Source organism: Coffea arabica, chromosome 6e (assembly GCF_036785885.1).
Source record: "Coffea arabica cultivar ET-39 chromosome 6e, Coffea Arabica ET-39 HiFi, whole genome shotgun sequence".
Classification (NCBI taxonomy): Eukaryota; Viridiplantae; Streptophyta; class Magnoliopsida; order Gentianales; family Rubiaceae; genus Coffea; species Coffea arabica.
In genome coordinates, this window is record NC_092321.1 from 20,302,357 (window position 1) to 20,313,865 (window position 11,509).

Here is an 11,509-nt window from a genome sequence, read left to right on the forward strand (position 1 = left end):
TTAATTCCATTACAAATGAACATTGCTCCATCCTTGAATATACTCGTGGTTTGGCAACATCCGCATTTATCTTACGAGCCAAATAACAAATAAATTCATAAACCAATGCACAGAAAGTAACATTTGGTCTTCATCTTTAGGCATATAAGTAACTATTGATGGTTTATTAGAGTAAATAATCCTAAACATATATATATATATATATATATATATATATATATATATGTGGCATTTTCTCATGAGAAAATCTTTTATCTTTTCAAAGGAAAAATGCACTTTTTTATCCCTATTGTGTAGAATTGGACCAATTTGATCCCTATTGTTTCAAATTTTGACTAATTAGAGACAATTGATGTTTAACCACTCCAATTGGCAGAAAGTGTCGTTTGATCACTTAATTTAGATGAAACAAATGCATGATAGGCACGCAGAGTTAGTAAAAATGTCCTATAGGAGACAAAATTCATTAGCAAAAATTTGAATATAGTGTGAATAAATGTGCTAAATGGTCGAGTTAAAGAATCACAAGAAATGCGAAATAAATATGAATTTTGTTTCCCCTAGGATTTTTTTTACTAATGTTGCGTACTTCTCACGCATTTTATTCCATCCAAGATTAAGTGATTAAACATCCTCAATTTTAGCTCAAATTAGGTGATTAAATGTCAATTGTTCCAATTGGTCAAAACTTAAGAGAGGAAGTGTATGTTTTCACTGAAATAATAGAGTCCAAATTGGTACAACCCCAAACAATGGGGATGAAAAGTGCATTTTCCCCATCTTTTTAACTTCATAAAACATTAATTAATATTGTCCGGTTACCGTTGATACGTAATTAAAACTATGCCGGCTATTGCAAACCCTTCCCTCCTTATCCTCCTCCACCACCACCACCACCACCACCTCCGTCCACGGCGGTTCGCCACCGCTCTCCTCCCCCAAACTCTTCTGTCTCTACTCTCCTCATCTATTCGAGCTCCCGCATTGAGAGCTCACTCTACTTCATCTTCTGCACAGACTCAGCCACTCTCCACTGACAATGCCCGAACTGGCCGGTCCGGTTCAATCTCTTCTCCTCCTGTTCAACCGGACATAGCTCAGAAAATCGACATTAATCCTCCCAAAGGTACCCGCGATTTCCCCCCTGAAGACATGCGGCTTCGCAATTGGCTCTTTAACAACTTCAAAGAGGTATTTAACTTTTGCTAAGAAATTAAAAGTTTTTTGTATTGCGAAGAAATGTGTGCAAAATTATTCAATAATTGACGTTTGATAATGCATGTTTTGTGGGCGGAAATTAACTGGAAATTGACTCTAATTTGACTTTAAATTATAGACACTTTCAACTAAATTTAGGAACTTTTTTGCTGTAGACTAGTTTTGTTTTATAATCCGATATGGTACGGTAGCTACACTCTAGGAGAAGATATTACTTTGTCCGAACTTTCATGTTTTGTGGAATCGAACTTTGGTGGTGAAGTAGTCCGACGTGCCGGAGTCGCTACGATGAATAATATTTGGGACCACTGAGGAATAGAGGTTATAAATAATGTGTAAATTCTGTACTAATTCTCTTTGCTTCATCTTGGCAGGCATGTATTTGATGTTTTTATATGTTTTTAATTGGTAGTTTTTTTTTTTTTTTTGGGTTTAAGATTAGGTTTCACAATTATATGGGTTTGAAGAGGTTGATTTTCCAGTGCTAGAGTCAGAGGCTTTATTCATCAGGAAAGCAGGGGAGGAAATTAGAGAGCAGGTTTGTCTTTGAGGTTCTTATTGTTGTTTTTGTATGATTTTTTAATTTCTCTTTTAATATTTAATATGGATGTTTCATTGATTTTCTTAAAGCATGGTTACACGGATGGTTGATATAATGTGGAAAAACAAGCCAAAATGTAAGATATGGACGAAAGACATGTAATATTTGCTACGCAGCGATGAATACTGTTTAAAATTGCATTGCATATATTTTACCCTCCCTAGACCATTAATTTGGGGCGCAATTTTTGTAAGTGCATTTATCCCTTTGTGTCTGCTTATGCCTTAGTCATTCTGAGCACAATCATGGTTCTGCTTTGCTCTGACCCAAAGTGAAAGAGTATTTTTTTTTTTAGTAAAGAAGTATGAAGGAAAGAATTGTAAGCTGGATGAAATTTGAAAAGACTCGGATATTTATTATATCTCAATTATATGAGGGGAGATTAATTCAAATTTGTTTTCATTTGTGCACTCAGCTTTACTGCTTTGAGGATCGGGGAAACCGTCGAGTTGCATTGAGGCCTGAACTTACTCCTTCCTTGGCAAGGCTTGTGATACAGAAAGGGTACTTGAATTCTGCTTTCTGTTGATTTAAATATTATACAGGATATTGTAATTATGTAAACTTTCTTGGCCTTGTTGACTCAGGAATTCTTTTAAAATGCATTTATGTCATCTATTGTTTATTTATGCTTCGTTGATGATTTGTATCCAGGTACAGATGCCAGATTTTGATCTCCATGTTTTTTTCTGTCCAGAAAATCTGTGCCACTTCCGCTAAAATGGTTTGCTGTTGGACAGTGCTGGCGTTATGAGAGAATGACCAGGGGCCGGCGTCGTGAGCACTACCAGTGGAATATGGATATTATTGGCGTTCCTGATGTTACAGTATATCAACTGACTCTGCTTTTCTTGTTCTCAATTGTGACTGAGATATCATTTTATTGAAATTTTTGTATTTAGGAATTCATTATTTTCTTTACATTTGATGAAAGAGTGTTATTCTTTCATCTCTTGATGCATTTAGGCATATGGGTTATTGATTATTAAATGAAAATCTAATAGTTAGTTGAGAGAGTTCTTTTTTCTGCCTCACTAGTTTGTTTTGTTGCTTCTGCAGTACTGCAGACTGATTGTTTAGAAAACTTACCAGACTGAATCTCTGTTGTATCCATCATAGTCATGACTAATGAGATTCTTTAGTCAAAATTTTAGACTTCATTGTACCTTTTAATTTTAATGATGTGATGATATTTCATTTAGGGAATGCTAGTTACTCCATTGAGAAATCAACCTAGATATTTATGGTGGTTTTGAATAAGCTACGATGAATCTCCATGTTGGGGCCCTTTCTTAGTTCTTCTCTTAGGGCTTTTTTGTAATCACTTCTATTTTTTGTTTGTCACTGTTGTGATTTTTTTTTCGAATTCAGTAACTTGAAGACAAAGAAATGCTAATTTGATGATTGTCTATTGTTATTTTATCCAAGTGAGTGACAGTTCGATTTTCTCAAGTGCAACATTAAATCGAAGATGCTGTTTTGGACGGTTTATCAGGAATAATATTTTTAGTCGTGAAGTGGCTTCCACCAAGTGAATTTTTTAGGCCTGTCAGTTTGAGAAGTTGTTCAATTGTGAATCTGGTGGACTGTTAGTTTTTCTTCTGCATTTATTTGCTCCCAGAACAACAAAGGAAATACCCTAGGAGAGTAAATGATGACACTTAACTCAGAAAGCACATTCCAATTAAATTGCACAAGGGGAAGGAGTCATTGCTTGAGACAGAATTGAATACGCAATTAACATGATTTCTCTTGCCCTTGAATTTTACCTAGAGATTTCCAGCTAACATCTTGGACTAGTAGCTTTCCAATTCCTTTGAAAAGTTTGTTATTACAGTTTCTCCATGTCTATCAAGAAGATTGCTTTTTGGACTAGTTGGGGATTATTTAATCACTTATATGAGTAGGGCTGTTTACAACCAGTAACTTGGATAGAAGAACTGTGGCCACTATTCTAGGCCTCACCATGTTTCATATGTGTACCAAGTAAATGCAGCTTAAGGAGTTTTTGGACAGCGACCTAATCTTTTATAAGAGCTTAATTCTCTTTCTCTTTATTGGTTGTTATAGGCTGAGGCTGAGCTGATTTCATCAATTGTCACCTTTTTCAAGCGCATTGGTATCACCGCATCTGATGTTGGGTTCAAGGTTTCCAGTAGAAAGGTGAGTGAGCTCTGTAGGTCTTGCTTCCTCTAAGCTTTGCAGGTTGTACTTACTGGAGAATAGCTCCATATTGATAGTCCATTATTTGGAAAAGTTCATTTGAATATTCTCTAAACACATTTTTCAACCATCTTTTATATTCTCTACCTTTTTATCTCACATACGTCACATCCCAAAAAGTTCTACATTTTTTTCTTAATATACTTCTAAAAAATGCAATCCCAGTGGAGATGTATTTCTTGAATAGCAATTTAATCTGCCCTTTCAGTTTCATTATTTCACAAATGAATTTCATTGGACGTAGTTAAATTCAAGTGAAATGAGTGTGTTTGCATAGGAGGTCATTTGGGATAATTTTTTTAAAAAAATACTGTAGCACTTTTTTGATGTGATGTATGTGAGATAAAAAGGCGATTGAAAAATATGTTTAAGATGCAAGTAACTAAATTTGTGTAAATAATTTGTACGAACTTTGGCGTCTGCTTTTGGCGTATGCTTCCTGCTATCATGAAAATTTTGTAATTACTATCCTGTAGTGATTGTTTTTCCAATTATTACCTTCTGAGGCGATTTGACATTTTATTTTGTATTAATATTATTGCAATTTGGATGAAGTTAGTGACTGTGTTGAAGGCCTCATTTGGTAGTTTCTTTTTTGGTGTAATTTTGTGACACTTTATTTCCTGTGAAGCTGTTGATTCCTACAAATAGAGTATTAGAAGAAATATTTGATTGGAGAGAGAGAGAGAGAGCAGAAAATAAGCTGAAGCACAGGGAAGGAGATTTTTTATTTGTCGTATACATCTCTATCTTCTTAAACATTTTACATTTTTTATGCATTGTAATTTACTAATTATTGAGCTATACAAATCTATCTGCAATCTATGGCCCGATTCCTGCATTTTTCTAACTAGTTCGATACAGCCTTGATTGATATTATGTGTTAATTCCTGCAGAACACTGTTCATTATAGACAGATGTAATATGTATACTGATATTTTTTTTTTTTCCTTTTTTGGGCCAAAGTTTGAGTTTTGATTGTTTAGTGCTTCTATAGGAATCTGAAGAAGAAATAGAGGTTCCTGGTTCATCTCCTGATCTTTTGAAATCTATGCAAAAGCTTTGATTTTCCACTGAGTTTTGGAGTACTTAAGCATAACATTTGACTCTAATTTTATTAGACATGAGAGAAAAAACATATCTGCTTCAGTTAGCTGTCTGTCTCTACGTACTCACAAGGTGTTGTATGGCACCACAGTTCAGTGATTATTTAGTGATGCTGGATAAGATTGAGATGCATATTACCTGATCTGGTATTTCTTGTTGGAATGGTGATAAGCATGGTGTTTTTTGCATCTTATTTGAAGTCTTTCTTGTTCTTTAGCGAACTGGCAGATATTGATGCCTATGTGTGCCGTTCTGTGGCACTAATATTGCTGAATTTTCTTGCAGGTTTTACAAGAAGTATTAAGAGGATATTCCGTACCTGATCATTTATTTGGTAGAGTTTGTGTCATTATAGACAAGGTCAGACAATGCTGTATCTGTTACCATGCAATTTCTCCTCTTCCAACTTTCTGATGGAATGACTGGTGATACTTTTCTGCTCCCCTTTAGTTTTTATAGCTTCTAACAAGCTGGATTCTTTCAGCATGATAGGTAGTCAGTGTATTCATGTAATCAAACCTTTTCTTTTACTTCTGATAGTGGATCTGGGTTTCAACTGGTCTGACCATTAGGTAACTAAATGCTTATTTCATCTTTATGTTGAAAATGGAGGTTCTATCCTGGGTGTTCTTATCAGTTAATGGAGGGTCTAGAAAAGTTGTGTACGGTCAGGTTAAGAAGGCTGGAAAAATTGTTCGGGGCTTGTGGATGGGGAAAGCTTGGATAGAAAGAGTTTTCTATTTCAGATTAGATTGTTAATCTGTACCGTTTACTTGATAAATTTACATCTTTATTTCCTGTCTATGTTTATGCATCTATGTAAGTTTGGCTGGAGATTTGCATCTTTAGTAATATTTGGCTTGAAACAGATGGAAAAGATTCCAATAGATGATATTAAGAAAGAGTTGAGATCTGCTGAGTTATCAGAGGAGGTTATTGAGGAGCTGCTGCAAGTTCTTTCTGTCAAGTCTTTGGAAAAGTTGGAAGGTTTGGTCACTTTTAACATTTTGATTTTTATCATGTGCAAAATCATGGATTTGAGGCTGGATACCCTAAACTTTGATTAATAAGGCTTTCTATTGAGAATAAATAGTAAATTTTATCCTCTGTTTACCCCGTCAGCCTTTGAGCCCCTGGCTTTTAAATTAAGGGATTAGTATTTCATGCCAGCCCTAAACAATAACTCTTTTCCTTTTTCACTCTTATTGCACTTGCGGCATTGATTGTTGATGTTGAAAATAAGTAATGTGGGTATGTGGTAGTATAAATCATAAATGCGGATATGTGGTAGTATAAATCATATTCACACTTGTGCCAATCTCTAGGCTATGAAGCTTCAAATTTGCTCTCTTCAATAAAAAGCTTGAAAACTGGTATCATAAGAAAAATTCCCTAAAATTTGGGAGTTTATTCAAATATTGCAGGGTGCACTTAGGGACTTGGAAATTTTAAGTGCTACAGAACTTGTGGAGATGAAATTGAACCATTTGCACCTTTGTGTTACTACAAACAAGTTTACCATTGCTACATTAACTATGAACTTGTCTAAAGATGTAGATGCTCTGCAGTTGAAATTGAGCTATTACATGTGGGACTTCTGATTTTAAGGTTTTCTTACCATTTATTTGATGGAGTGAATCAGGCTCTGGGTGTAACTTAACTAGAATTTATCGAAAGTGTCAGGCTACTTAGAATGGCGACATTGGTGTTAAGAAATTTAAGAAGGAAACAAGGAAAATTTTTATCTGCAGCTTATACTCTAGGATTGTCCTGAGGACTAGAGTTGGAATTTCATTGAACATTTGTTGAATTTTATATTGGACATCTACTGAGTTAATGGAGCTAACAATTTTGCATTTGGAGAGATGGGTGGGGAAAAATAACTGAGCTAGCAATAATATAATGATACAAATATGTGGATGATGATTAGATCTACATTTGTTTCTGCTGCCATAATTAGTAGTGTGCAGTTTTCTTTTAGATAAGTACCATCATCATGGTAATTTTAATTTTGTAGCTTTTGCCAGTACTATTTTTCCTTCTAAATATTCTATTCCATTTCTGTAGAGAAACTTGGCACAGTGGGGGAAGCTCTTGTGGATTTGAAGCAATTATTTTCACTTGCTGAAAAGTATGGTTATGCTGACTGGATTCAGTTTGATGCGTCTGTTGTCCGCGGTCTAGCCTATTATACTGGGATAGTGTTTGAGGTCAGGTTTTTTAAAATTGATCTCATTTTTCTCTGAACAAGTTTTTCCTTTTTTTTTTTTTAACATTATGAAAATTTACTAGTTCAGAGTGTTTGCTTATCTGCTATCCTAATGTTTCATGTGGGATATTGAGTGCTTATCAGGGTATATAGCACAATGTAGTATCTCTAGCAAATAGGTTGTTCTTGCCAGATTGGGGTTTCCTTCAGTGGCCTCTGTGATTTGAAGTCTGGAAAGTAATATTTTGGTGATTCAGTCAAATTTTATGCTACTTGAAAAAACAAAGTTTAATATTTGTTCTTTCAATGGAAGTTTAGAGACTGGGCTATGCAGCTTTTGCAGCTACTTTACCTAAAAACAAATTACTACGTCATGCTGTTTTAACTAAATTTAAATTGATCATTTTTTGCCTCATGACTGGGTAAGAAGCACTTTTGGATTTTATCACGTCTCTCAGCTGTATCATTCCAAACCTTATTTATCTTTCTTTTTTTTTTTCACCCATTAATTTGTTTTGGATTCCGTCTTATTCTTGTAAAAGTCCTCTGAAATAGGGCATTGACGCTATATGCCAAGGCACTTAAGCCAAGTACATGGATTTGAAGAACCATTTAGATCCATATTTTAAATGTATCCATTAAGGGATGCACATGCTGATCTGCTTGTAAGCATAACAGGTCGTCACAATTATTGTCCGAATGCTAAATTGTTGGGGAAAGTGTATGTGACCTGCATACATTTGTATAACTTATGCAATCAAGTACAGCTGCTTAAAGTTAATTGATAGTTGCAGAATATGTACATCTTTGTTGTCACAGACTTAATGATAGTTGTCTACAGGGGTTTGACCGGGAAGGGAAGCTGCGAGCCATTTGTGGGGGTGGTCGGTATGACCACTTGCTTTCTACATTTGGAGGTGATAACATTCCAGCTTGTGGCTTTGGCTTTGGGGATGCCGTAATAGTAGAAGTGAGTGAAATTTCCTCTTCCCTTTATGAGAGATTAGCTCTACTTTGTAGTTTGGGCATTGGTGGTAAGCATCTTCTGCAGTAAGAATTGATTATTCCGCCTCTTGTGTTTTTTATGATTATAATAATCATTGCCAGAAAATAGAAGTTTACATGTAAATTCAAATTTTAGTGGAGGGATGGAATGCGGTTTTCTATTTCAAACCATAAGGGGACATTTGTCTCCCAGCCTCAACAACATGGAGAAAAAGGTAATCTACCCTAGGTGTTAAACAAATTATGTCACCTCGCTTTCAAGAACAGGGTGGTGTGATGATACTTGGCAGAAAGGTGATAAGGGAAAAGAGAGAAGAAAAAACCTTTAGAGAGGTGAGAGATGCGTGGGAAAAAGATAAGAGAGAGGACATTTATTTTGCAAGTGCTTAGGAAAATGCAGAAAGTCAAAAACCATTAATGAACTCTAAGTTATATAAAGAGATTGCATATCTATTTAAAGACTCAAACTTGTATAATATCCAATGTCTTATTGTGACAGGAATTGAAACATTATCTACTGAAACGACCAAAGCAAACAAACTTTAATCAGAATTAATTTAACTCTTTTCAAACATAACTAAATTCTCAATACGATGAAAAGTAATTATTTATTATTCTAAAGTAAGATTGAAATAATTATCATTCAATTTTACTCTTCGAACAGCCTCTTTTGCCTGCATTAGGTAATGGAGAATGTCCAGTATGAGAAAAGTATACATTTTAGTCTACCCTAAATTTATGTTGACTAACAGGAGAGTTTACATAAGAAGATTTCAGACTATAATTCTCCTTTGGGCACTGTCTTCTAAATTTCCTTCTTGATTGTTTACTAATGTTTTACATCCACCAAAAAAATTAAATAAATACATAAAAAATAAAAATAAAAGAAGATTCTTAGGAATGAAAACAGTACTTGTCTGAAACATTAGCTGCCTACATACTCATCTTAAAGATCGAGTTTTGTCATAGAAGTTGGGAGTTCCTAACATTATATTATTCTTCTTAAGTTGTGGTGACCTAGCTATTTGTTTGGCATTTTGTACTTTCTTGATCTTTTTTTGTAACTCATACAATCATTATGTTTTTGATGCCTGTCTAGTTTATGTAATTCGACACCATTGTTTAGCTGCTATAGGATCAACCAACATTCAGCGAAGTTCAAAAGAAAAAAAAAAGGAATCTCATAAAACATGCTTGGCATTCCATTGAAACATGGTTGACATGATTTCTAATGGTAATTGAAGGGTATAGTCCATGAGTTGAAACTAAGTAATTGAAGGGTATAGTCCATGAGTTGAAACTAAGTGTACTATCAAAATCTAATGTTCTTTTGAGAATTTAATTCTGGAGGCGATCTACAATCATGAATGGATAACATTTTTGCTGTGGAGAACTGGGTAGCTTCTGTCTCAAGTTTTTTTGTTGGATAAACTTTTTGGGATGTTTTCTGGATTATACTGCAAAGGCTCTTTACCATTAGTGTTTGCTGTCAATTTATTGATGGTCGCATGCATGGTAGCGTTTACCTGTTTCAAATTAGCTGTTATTCTGAACCATCCTAGAAGATCTTGGCTTGACTTTTTCATGTACAATTGTATTTGTCATTTAGCTGCTCAAGGAGAAAGGACTTCTGCCAGAATTAAGCCCCCAAGTGGAGAACATTGTCTGCTCACTTGATCAGGATCTTCGAGGCACAGCTGCTGCAGTTGCTAGTATTCTCAGGCAAAAAGGCCAAAGTGTTGATTTGGTTTTGGAGAATAAACCTCTGAAATGGTACGAAATGATAGTTGGTTTAAGCTTCTTGCAGAAGTCATAGCTAATTTATTAATATTTTGCTGTTGGCTAAAGAAAAAAATTTTGCTTGTAGGAGGAAGAAAATTTTCCTACAAAGTAAAATTTTTTATTATGATTATTTGATCTTCCTTCCCTGATAGATTTTTACAGCTTTAGTTAATATTTTTTATATGTTTGGACATACTAACCATGCAGAATTTCTGTTTTCACAGGGTGTTCAAACGGGCAGCACGGATAAATGCACAGAGGCTGATCTTGGTGGGAAGTGCTGAGTGGCAGAAAGGTATGGTTGGTGTAAAAATTCTTACATCCGGGGAACAGTATGAGGTAAAAGTTGATGAACTAGAATAGCAAGTGTGGCTGTAGCTAATCAACCAAAGGAGTTTTGTAGCCTCTAGTACATATGTTTTTTGTGAGTATGGTTATAATATTCTTTAGGTATTTTCTTAAGAAAAACTACGACAGGTGATACATCCATCAGAATTACCCTGTTACACTTTAATTGGAGAAAATTGTAATGGTACATATGGTAATTACCAGCATAATGATCATTCATCTTAAGCTTTATTAACGTGGTTAGTTGTTCTGTTAGAGTTTGTGTTCTATATAGAGATGTTTATATGCTTGTATAACAAAATTCCTTCGCTTCTAATGCATTTACAATCATCGTAGAGTCAACTTTTAGAGTAGGAAAAGTTCTTGAGTGTTCCAACCCTGACAGCATATTATGATGATGATGTGCTTCTAAGTGTGGCAACATGGTACAGTGAAGCAGTAAATTCTAAACGCCAGGAAACTTCACTTGAAGCTTCTTTTTTATTTTATAGGACTGAAAAATTCTCTGATACTTTGGGAATTCTGCTCCAGGGCAAATTGACAAATGGTAGATGTTGATTTCTATTTGATTATATTCGCGATGAAATTACTCTTTTGCTAAATGCGACAGTAAATCATGTTTTCAGTTTTGTTGTCCCATTCATTGTGCTGGAGGAGTGTTTCGTATGCTTATGTGTATAAAGAACTACTTTTTTCTATAGATGACTAAAAGGAGTGATCTTTTTCCATGCAAGCTCCTGATACCAACTATTGAATCTGCCACTTGAATACATGAAAAACACCCTTTTATCAGCATGCAAAACCTCGATTTGCATTTCCTCATGGCTTTGTTGTTCACTTCTGTTCCAATAATTCATAAGCATTGTGCTAGGTTTGTTTGGCTACTGCTCCATGCTGTCTTCTCAATATTATGCCAGTTCTGTTAAGAGTTTTCTGCTTCACGCTGCCTCAGTGCCATGGCTATCAAAACTAATCCTTTATGATCCTTTAATAAAATCTTGAATGACTATGGGAAG

The 11,509-nt window shown here is 34.9% G+C and overlaps 1 protein-coding gene across 2 annotated transcripts; it reads left to right on the plus strand.

The window, feature by feature from the left end:
- Positions 1–812: 812 nt before the first annotated feature.
- LOC113738423 (histidine--tRNA ligase, chloroplastic/mitochondrial-like) lies at positions 813–10,748 on the plus strand. 2 transcript variants are annotated; one of them, XM_027265619.2, is made up of 11 exons: positions 814–1,191; positions 1,661–1,756; positions 2,235–2,323; positions 2,517–2,646; positions 3,890–3,982; positions 5,435–5,509; positions 6,019–6,136; positions 7,217–7,359; positions 8,200–8,328; positions 9,973–10,136; positions 10,370–10,748. In XM_027265619.2, exons 1-11 carry the CDS (start codon positions 844–846, stop codon positions 10,506–10,508), a joined length of 1,524 nt encoding a protein of 507 aa, XP_027121420.1. In that variant the 5' UTR covers positions 814–843; the 3' UTR covers positions 10,509–10,748. The 2 variants fall into 2 exon arrangements, with proteins under 2 accessions (XP_027121421.1, XP_027121420.1); XM_027265620.2 differs by lacking the exon at positions 1,661–1,756 and having other exon boundaries at positions 813–1,191.
- The last annotated feature ends 761 nt before the right edge of the window (positions 10,749–11,509 follow it).